This window comes from Ovis aries, chromosome 20 (genome assembly GCF_016772045.2).
Source record: "Ovis aries strain OAR_USU_Benz2616 breed Rambouillet chromosome 20, ARS-UI_Ramb_v3.0, whole genome shotgun sequence".
Lineage (NCBI taxonomy): Eukaryota > Metazoa > Chordata > Mammalia > Artiodactyla > Bovidae > Ovis > Ovis aries.
This window is the reverse complement of record NC_056073.1, coordinates 29,876,041-29,886,240: the sequence shown is the minus strand read 5'-3', so window position 1 is coordinate 29,886,240 and position 10,200 is coordinate 29,876,041. Positions and strand designations below refer to the sequence as shown.

The 10,200-nt window shown below is 37.5% G+C and overlaps 1 protein-coding gene across 1 annotated transcript; it reads right to left on the bottom strand.

Annotated features, from left to right (window-relative positions):
• Window positions 1-3,427: 3,427 nt before the first annotated feature.
• Window positions 3,428-4,357, bottom strand: LOC101102593 (putative olfactory receptor 2W6). The gene has a single exon (XM_004019047.4). The coding sequence runs from the start codon at window positions 4,355-4,357 to the stop codon at window positions 3,428-3,430; it is 930 nt and encodes a 309-aa protein (XP_004019096.2).
• Between the last annotated feature and the right edge of the window lie 5,843 nt (window positions 4,358-10,200).

The window sequence follows — 10,200 nt, the reverse complement described above, 5'->3', positions numbered from 1 at the left end:
CATTTTTTCTTTTTAGCAAAATTTGACAAAATTAAAGAGAGACATGGACAAGTCCACAGCCATGGCTGAATAGATTTTAATATATGTCAGTTGCTTTCTCAGCAATTTATAGAGCTAGATGAAAAATACTAGTAAAGCCACAGATGTTCTGAACAGCCCTATCAATTACACTGGTTTAATTGATACTGACATTGCAATGTTTGTTAGAAAACTGTCCCCAAAACAAAAGTTCAATTTGTTTTCACCACTAAAAGTTATAGCAGGCATCAATCTGGGGGACTAAGAAGGAACTTTGCCCTATGGCACCTTCAAACTTACAAATTAGACACTCTCCTTTCCTTCAGCTGTTGGAAATGGCAGACCTCAGTGGGTGCATTCTCTGGTGGATGGTGACCATCCAGCACTTTCACAAAAATGCCCATGTGAAGCTCCTAAGAAATCATCTGACTAGAACTTTTAAAAAGAATTCAACATTTTTGTTTCCTCAGGTAAGCATGTGTTTGATGTCTTAGAAGAATAAATTACCCTTCTGTGACTATAGTCTGTTACAGGAGCTCATTAGATAATATTTTTAAAGCCTGCCATACTTCTCTAATATGGGACATAGTTTGAATGGTAATAACAGCAGTTAATAGCATTAAAATTATGATGGGAAAAAGTATGGTAGATAAATATTCTTGTTTTTCAGGTAGTCAATCAATTCTGGAATTTTAGAAACTATTAATTACACAAAGCAAAACAAAATTTTTATTTTTCTTCATAATCATTAAGAAAAAATAGCATTTTAAAATTTTATCTTCTTAAATTTTATTTTAAATTGGAGGATAATTGCTTACAATGTTGTGTTGGTTTCTGCTGTACGAAGACATCAATCAGCTATAAGTATACATATATCCCCTCCCTCTTGAAAAAATAGCATTTTAAACAAGAAACCAGAAAAAAGAAGTTACTTTTTATGTTTAATATGGAAACAACCTAGATGTCCATCAGCAGATGAATGGATAAGAAAGCTGTGGTACATATACACAATGGAGTATTACTCAGCCATTAAAAAGAATACATTTGAATCAGTTCTGTTGAGATGGATGAAACTGGAGCTGATTATACAGAGTGAAGTAAGCCAGAAAGAAAAACATCAATACAGTATACTAACACATATATATGGAATTTAGAAAGATAGCAATGATGACCCTGTATGCAAGACAGCAAAAAAGACACAGATGTGTATAGCGGACTTTTGGACTCAGAGGGAGAGGGAGAGGGTGGGATGATTTGGGAGAATGGCATTGAAACATGTATACTATCATGTAAGAATCGAATCGCCAGTCTATGTCCGATGCAGGATACAGCATGCTTGGGGCTGGTGCACGGGGATGACCCAGAGGGATGTTGTGGGGAGGGAGGTGGGAGGGGGGTTCATGTTTGGGATCGCATGTACACCCGTGGTGGATTCATGTCAATGTATGGCAAAACCAATACAGTATTGTAAAGTAAAATAAAGTAAAAATAAAAATTAAAAAAAAAAAGAAAGAAAGAAGGTTCATTTGCATAACAGAAAGAGACTCACACACTTAGATGATGAACTTACTGTTGAGGGGAGTGGGAGGAATGAGGGGAAGGGAGTTAGGGAGTTTGGGATGGACATGCACAAACTGCTATGTTTAAAATAGGTAAACAAGGTCTACTGTATAGCACATGGAACTCTGCTCAATGCTATGTGCCAGTTTGAATGGGAGTGCAGTTTGGGGGAGACAGGATACACGAATTATCTGACTGAATCCCTTGCTGTTCACCTGAAACTATCGCAACATTATTAATTGGCTATACCACAATAAAAAATAAAAAGTTTAAAAGTAAAAAAAAAAAGTAAACATACTTTTAATTTAAATTTTCTTACCAATTTTAATTGTGATATTTAATTTCACACAGAATGGATATAAATAGCTGTGTCTATGGAATTTTGTGCCCTCCTTCTCAAGTTGATAAATATTATTTTCAATAAGCCTCATAATGATGACAGATAGATTCATATTATAGAGTCATTTCTTTGAATAACAATTTTTTAAAAATGATCTCCTAACACAATAAAATACTCCAGTGGAAAGAAACTGGAAAGAACTTTGAAGTTTTCACCAAAATTAAGATTTTTATTAGCAACTCAGTACTTGGAATGGTGCTAAGAAAGACTAAAATAAATAGCCCTATCATCGAGGAACTTACAATCTAATAGGAAACATAAGAAACCCCAATATAATAAAATTAACTAGAAGAATGATCATTTCATTGTATAAAAATACAATAGTTTAGAAGAAGTGACAGAGCATTTTAAAATCAAAGAGTCCCAGATAATTTTAAAAATATTAAAGAATCTGCCTGCAATGCGGGAGACCTGGGTTTGATCCCTGGGTTGGGAAGATCCCCTGGAGGAAGGCATGACAACCCATTCCAGTGTTCTTGCCTGAAGAATTCCATGGACAGAGGAGCCTGGTGGGCTACAGTCCATGGGGTCACAAAGAGTCAGATATGATAGAGCCACAAAGCACACACACACATCATATTAGAGTTGACCACTGAAGCACGGGAAGGATTTGGCCGGGCATTTGCACAGGGCAATGTGGGAAGGGGTGATGTCATCGTATTAATAATAAAGAAACATTACGGAGAATGGTGAGAATGCTCACATGGAGTCTACGGCATATCAGCATGATGAAAGAATGTACAAACAAAGGATACAGGCTGGAGCTGGTTATTAGGTCACCCCTACACGCACCACTCTAACAAAGGCACTGTTAGTGGATAATGGAAAAGGTTCAGATATGTATACACACTTCTGAATTCCAGTTATCTTCTCTGTGACTCAGGCTCATTTACATAGGAGCTATAGACCATAGTAGTAGCAGTGTTAGTCTCTCAGTCGTGTCTGACTCTTGGCGACCTCTGGGACTGTAGTCCGCCAGGCTCCTCTGTCCATGGGATTTCCCAGGCAAGAATACTGGAGCGGGTTGCCATTTCCTACTCTAGGGGATCTTCCCGACCCAGGGATCCAACCAGGTCTCCCACATTGCAGGCAGAATCTTTACCATCTGAGCCACCAGGGAATAGTTTTGCCATTTAAAAAATCAGGATGAAAATAGCTACAAAGTTTTTATTAAGAGGCTTGAAACTATCTACTCAGTTTTACAACTTAGGATATATAGTGGGCTTCCCTGGTGCCTCACACAGTAAAGTTACATCCATATTGTATGTACCTAAGGTTTTGGGTTGATTCACCTTGACTCTGGATACACCTCAGTGTATTTATCCACATTAAAAAAACAAATCCAAGAATGTTTGATACATTGGCTAAAGTTATCTTAAGCACAAAATAAACAGTAATGTTTGGGAAAAAAATTTCCTAGAACATTATAACTTAGCATACCTCTGTATTTCACTGTTGCCTCCCCAAAACCTTTTTCAGCGCCCCTTTCACCTCCTTATTCCTTAAGGAGTAGATGAGTGGATTCAACATGGGAGTCACCAGGTTGTAGAAGAGGGTGAGAAACTTGCCTTGGTCTTGGGAAGAGCTGTTTCCTGGCTGCATGTACATATAGATGATGCTCCCATAGAACAAGGAGACCACAGTGAGGTGGGAGCTACAGGTATTGAAGGCCTTCCGGCGCCCAGCAGCTGACTTGATCCTCAGCACAGCTGCTGCGATGTAGCCGTAGGAGACAAGAATAAGAGTGAGGGGCAGTAGGACAATGAGAACGGCAAAGGTGAAGGCCAGCATTTCCACTGCGCGAGCGTCCACACAAGCCATCTTGATCAGGGCCGGCATTTCACAGAGGAAATGGTTAACTCGTCGCTGACCACATCTGGAGAGAGTCATTGTCAGTGGGGACATGACGATGGCATTGACCAGTCCGCTTCCCCAGGCCACAGCCACCAGGCGTAAGCACAGCTGGGGGTGCATAATGACCGTATAATGCAAGGGCTTGCAGACTGCAGCATAGCGGTCATAGGCCATGATAGCCAGAAGGAGGCACTCGACTCCTCCAACAGAAAGGAAAGAGACGAGCTGGACAACACAGCCCGCATAGCTGATGGTCTTATCAGGGCCCCAGAGGTTAACCAGCATCTGGGGGACACAGCTAGTACTAAAGCAGAGATCTAAAAAGGAAAGATTTGCCAGAAAGAAGTACATTGGCGTATGAAGTCGAGAGTCTAATATACACACAAGGATTATGGCTGAATTTCCCAGGACAGCCACTGAATACAGAGTAAAATTTACTATGAAGAGCACCATCTCCAGCTTGGGACGATCAGAGAAGCCCACTAAGATAAAACCGTACTCTGAGCTGTCATTGGATTTTTCCATTGCCTTCTTTTTGTATCATCCGTATAACTGGTAAGAATGAAATAAAGAATACTTAATCTTTATTTTCTGAAAACCATTGAAAATCAGGATTTTTAAGGAACATGTAAGACATCAAGTCCCATAGCCCATTCAATATTTGAATAGCTTCTGCCCAGGCACATAATTTGTTTATCATTTGTTCAAACACATAGGCAGATTATTTCATTGTTGGAAAATTCAGAACGAGAATCAATAACTTTTTATCAAGTAGTAAATTTCCCCTTATTCATAAACTAAAGTATTTTAATCTTATTGAGCATATATCATATCTTAACATCTCTTAATATGACCATCATTAAAATATTTTAAACGAGTTACCACACCTAAATTTTCTTTAGACCAAAGCATTCAGTTTCCTTCAACCATTCTTATAACAAGGTTATCAGGTATATTATCACCTTAGTAGATGTTTTCCAAATATCCTAAATGTTGACAATGACCTTCTGAAAATCTGACAACCAGGACTAATCTCAGTATCCAAGACATGATTTGAAAATCACAAAAAAACTGCCTACCTGGATTATTATAATCTTATTAATGTTGTTTAAGTATGTATTTACTTCATAGTGTCATTATTTTCACTTAGATTATTATTGTATCTGCTAAAGATTCCAGTTCTTCCCGTGAAATTCTGTCAACTCAGATCTCTATCATTAATTTCTTTGAAAGAAATAGAATTCTGCAATCTAAATGCCTAGGGTCAAAGAGGACATTCTATCCAGTAATAAAATGGCAACTTTCGGTATAATCTCTTGGGCTTTTAGAAACATCAGAACAACATGATTATCTTGCAGAAGAGAAGTGCATGGTGATAAGGATGAATGGAGAAAAAAGGAAAGATAGTGCAGTACATAAAAAGTAACTTTAAAAAGTAAAAAAAAAAAAAAAAAAAGATTGACCCTAATATGGCTAAGAAGAATAAAGAGAGTCTTGAATCCATAAAAGACAGATTTTTATTCAGAATAAAGAGCATTAGGGTAATAATGAAACTAAATATCACAATTATTTTTTTTAATAATTACAACTGAAAGAAAATTTAAATTTAGAGTACATTTACTTTAAGTATGAACGTAACTTCTTTCTCCTGATTTCTTGTTGAAAATGCCCACATTTTCTTCTTGATGATTATGAAGAAAAATAAAATTTTGTTTTGTTTAAAAAAAAAAAAAACTGTTAAAATTTTAAGAGTTCCTAAAATTCAGCTATCTGAAAACTCAAAATCTATGTCTACCATAATTTTTTTTCTACCACAATTTATAATACCATTAACTAGTGTTATTGTCATAAAAACTATATACCCTGTGTTAGGGAAGTATGGTAAAATTTTTAAAAAATGTTATCGAAAGAGTTCCTCCTGTAAAGACTGTATCCACAGAAGAATAAAGTGAGAAATTTAATTATTCTATGACATCAAACACATGCTTACCTAAGAAATTAGAAATGTTGAATTTTTTTCTTTTTAATTTTTAGTTGGGTGATTACTGAGGGATTTCCATGAAAAGGAGACAAATGTAAAAAAAAAAAAAAAAAGAACAGTGGGCACAGAAGAAAACACACCTCGAACTCTTAGTCCTGTTGATTCTTTGATAACTTAGGCATAAATAACAAGAGTAAAGTTATTAAATGAATATTATAAAATATCTAGATTGCTGTGTGATTTAGGGGATCAGGACAATTAATAATAATATATTCAATTAGTAGGCTTGGAAAAAATAAAGCAGAGTAGCGCATATCATAGCCACACATATTTTGATTTTCTAATAAAAAGCTTATTTTTGGTGAAAACTTCTCAACTTCAAAGTTATTATAGCAAATTTATTTTCCACAGCCAAATACAGTATACCAAAGTACAAGAAAGAATTTTTTTCTTAATTTTCCAGTTATTTAGGCTTACCTGTTTTCAGCTTTCCCAAGTGATCTAGGGAAACCACATATTAATACTTTTTCCCCCTGGTTGGGATTTGTTATAGGGATTTTATGGAGATTATGCAGTTAATATAGTTAGAAAGTAACAATAGGGTGATATGAGACTAATGCACCAGAAATTATATAGAAATGGTTACAAAGATCTTAACTTTGTCAAGAAAGGGGATGACAATTGAGCTCTGAATTGTCTCCCATGCATTGGAGTCTTGTTTCTTCCTGAAGGTAAGAGTTGTAAAGGCTGTGAGAATTCCTTTTCTTATAATTTGAGTAAAGTGATGGAGTGGTGTATCACTACCTCATAGAAAAGGCAAAGTGGAATAAGTGCCCTTTGGCAGTTAAATTATGGAGAAACGAGGCAATTGAAATAGAAAATAGCATTAGTATTCCTTCCATCTGCCTGCCGTTTGGGCCAAATACCCAGCCTGCAGGAGGCCTTCAGGAGCTGTCAGCTAAAGCCCCCAGAAAATAAGCAGTGCAGCTGAGGACACTCTTGTAGACCCAGATTGAAAAAAAAACAAAAACAACAACAACAAAAAAAAAACACCAAAACAAACCAACCAGAGGACTAATTTCTTAGCATCCAAAATGGTGCCTGAAAGCAAGCATAACATACTTTCTTATTGAGATCATGGGGACTGAACACTCCTTTGGGTAATTAGCTGGGCTGTCAAAGGGAATAGAGTGTATTCTTAGGGGTAATCTTGCAATAATAGCAGATGATTGAGAATCAAACCTCTTAGGTTCTTTTCTTGCTTTCTGACTGGGACCACAATTGTCCATATCCTCACAATTTGAGCCTTTATTTCTGTAGAAAAGTTTACCTTGTATTTGGTGGGGCAAAAAAATCAAGCTTGGAATATAGTACAAATATGAACAGCTTTTGGAAAACTTTTTATTCTTAAATTGAAATGAGACTTAGTCTTTTGTCTAAGGAAAGAATTTGAAAGTCTAATTTCTTTCTATTTTAATCAGTTTTTAAAAAGATGATCCAAAAATCATGTTATGTTTCTTTTTGTCACTTGGCTTATAACTTTTATTTTTACTTAGATTGGTAAACTTACTGGAATATAGTAAATATAGAATAAATATATGAGATTTGGTTGAGTGTTGTTCTTTAAATTGCATTCAGAGGAAACATGGAAACCACATTGATTATCTTTTGGAGAAGATAAAATTGTGGCTCTCCCCACTCCAAACCCCCAAAATGATAACATCATTTCCACAATTAGTGAAATGAAAGCTTAAACAATTCCCTTAAGGGTGGTGCAAAACCTGAGAATAAGCACTAATCGTAGTCACTGATGTGACCCATTAGAGCTTACATATTTTCCCCAACCTAAAGTTATTTAAAACTCATTGGTGGTGGTGGTAGTGGTTTAGTCACAGCATGGCTCATAGCTTCATTGAGTTCTCCAAGCCCCTTTGCCATAACAAGACAGTGATACATGAAGGGGAACCTCTATACTTAAATAACTACAATCACAACAATGAGATATTACTTTTCTCTGATTGTATTGCAAATACCTTTCAGCTTGGTAACACTCAGAGTTTGTGAAGATATAACAAAATGGCACTCATACCTTGCATTTGGTTTACATTTTTGGAGGATAATTTTGCCAAATTACAGGTCTTTGATTCATTAATTTCACTTCATGGGATTAACCATTTGGGTTGCCTTCCTAAGTGTACATAAAGTTCTATGTAGCACAGTTACATTGTAGCTAAAAAAGGGAACAGACTAAATGTCCATTGGCTGAATCAGTTCAGTTCAGTTCAGTTCAGTCGGTCAGTGGTATCTGACTATTTGCAACCCCATGAACCTCAGCACTCCAGGACTCCCTGTTTATCACCAACTCCTGGAGTCCACCCAAACGCATGTCCATTGAGTCAGTGATGGCATCCAACCATCTCAACCTCTGTCGTCCAGTTCTCCTCCTGCCCTCAATCTTTCCCAGCATCAGTGTCTTTTCAAATGAGTCAGCACTTCACATCAGGTGGCCAAAGTATTGGAGTTTCAGCTTCAGTATCAGTCCTTCCAATGAACACCCAGGACTGATCTCCTGTAGGATGGACTGGTTCGATCTCCTTGCAGCCCACAGGACTCTCAAGAGTCTTCTCCAACACCAAGGTTCAAAAACATCAATTCTTTGGTGCTCAACTGTCTTTATAGTCCAACTTTCACATCCATACATGACTACTGGAAAACCATAGCCTTGACTAGATGGTCCTTTGTTGACAAAGTAATGTCTCTGCTTTTCAACATACTATCTAGGTTGGTCATAACTTTCTTTCCAAGGAGTAAGCGTTTTTTAATTTCATGGTTGTAATCACCATCTGCAGTGATTTTTGAGCCCAGAAAAATAAAAGTCAGTTACTGTTTCCACTATTTCCCTATCTATTTGCCATGAAATGATGGGACCAGATGCCATGATCTTCGTTTTCTGAATGTTGAGCTTTAGGCCAACTTTTTCACTCTCCTCTTTCACTTTCATCAAGAGGCTTTTAGTTCTTCTTCACTTTCTGCCATAAGGGTGATGTCATCTGCATATCTCAGGTTATTGATATTTCTCCCAGCAATCTTGATTCCAGCTTGTGCTTCTTCCAGCCCAGCATTTCTCATGATGTACTCTGCATAGAAGTTAAATAAGCAGGGTGACAATATACAGCCTTGATGTCCTCCTTTTCCTATTTGGAACCAGTCTGTTGTTCCATGTCCAGTTCTAACTGTTGCTTCCTGACCTGCATACAGGTTTCTCAAGAGGCAGGTTAGGTGGTCTGGTATTCCCATCTCTTTCAGAATTTTCCACAGTTTATTGTGATCCACACAGTCAAAGGCTTTGGCATAGTCAATAAAGCAGAAGCAGATGGTTTTCTGGAACTCTGTTGCTTTTTCAGTGATCCAGTGGATGTTGGCAATTTGATCTCTGGTTCCTCTGCCTTTTCTAAAACCAGCTTGAACATCTGAAAGTTCATGGTTCCCATACTGTTGAAGCCTGGCTTGGAGAGTTTTGAGCATCACTTTACTAGCGTGTTAGATGAGTGCAATTGCAGTTTGAGCATTCTTTGGCGTTGCCTTTCTTTGGGTTTGGAGTGAAAACTGACCTTTTCCAGTCCTCTGGCCACTGCTGAGTTTTCCAAATTTGCTGGCATATTGAATGCAGCACTTTCACAGCATTATCTTTCAGGATTTGAAATAGCTCAACTGTAATTCCATCACCTGCACTAGCTTTGTTTGTAGTGGTGCTTTCTAAGGCCCACATGACTTCACATTCCAGGATGTCTGGCTCTAGGTGAGTGATCACACCATCATGATTATCTTGGTCCAGAAAATCTTTTTTGTACAGTTCTTCTGTGTATTCTTGCCACCTCTTCTTACTAGCACTCTGTCTATCATATCTAGTCCCTTAAATCTATTTCTCACTTCCACTGTATAGTCATAAGTCAAACCACTTCAGCATTCTTACCTTGAGAACCCCATGGACAGTATGAAAGGGCAAAAAGATAGGACAACTGAAAGATGAACTCTCCAGGTTGGCAGGTGCCCAATATGCTATTGGAGATCAGTGGAGAAATAACTCCAGAAAAAATGAAGGGATGGATGGAGCCAAAGCAAAAACAATACCCAGTTGTGGAAGGGACTGGTGATAGAAGCAAGGTTCGATACTGTAAAGAGCAATATTGCATAGGAACCTGGAATGTTAGGTCCATGAATCAAGGCAAATTGGAAGTGGTTCAACAGGAGATGACAAGAGTGAACATCGACATTCTAGGAATCGGTGAACTAAGATGGACTGGAATGGGTGTATTTAACTCAGATGACCATTATATCTACTACTGTGGGCAGGAATCCCTTAGAAGAAATGGAATAGCCATCATAG

Excerpts from the sequence above, each read along its gene's own strand:
- LOC101102593 (XM_004019047.4), bottom strand. The coding sequence starts at position 4,357 with ATGGAAAAATCCAATGACAGCTCAGAGTACGGTTTTATCTTAGTGGGC.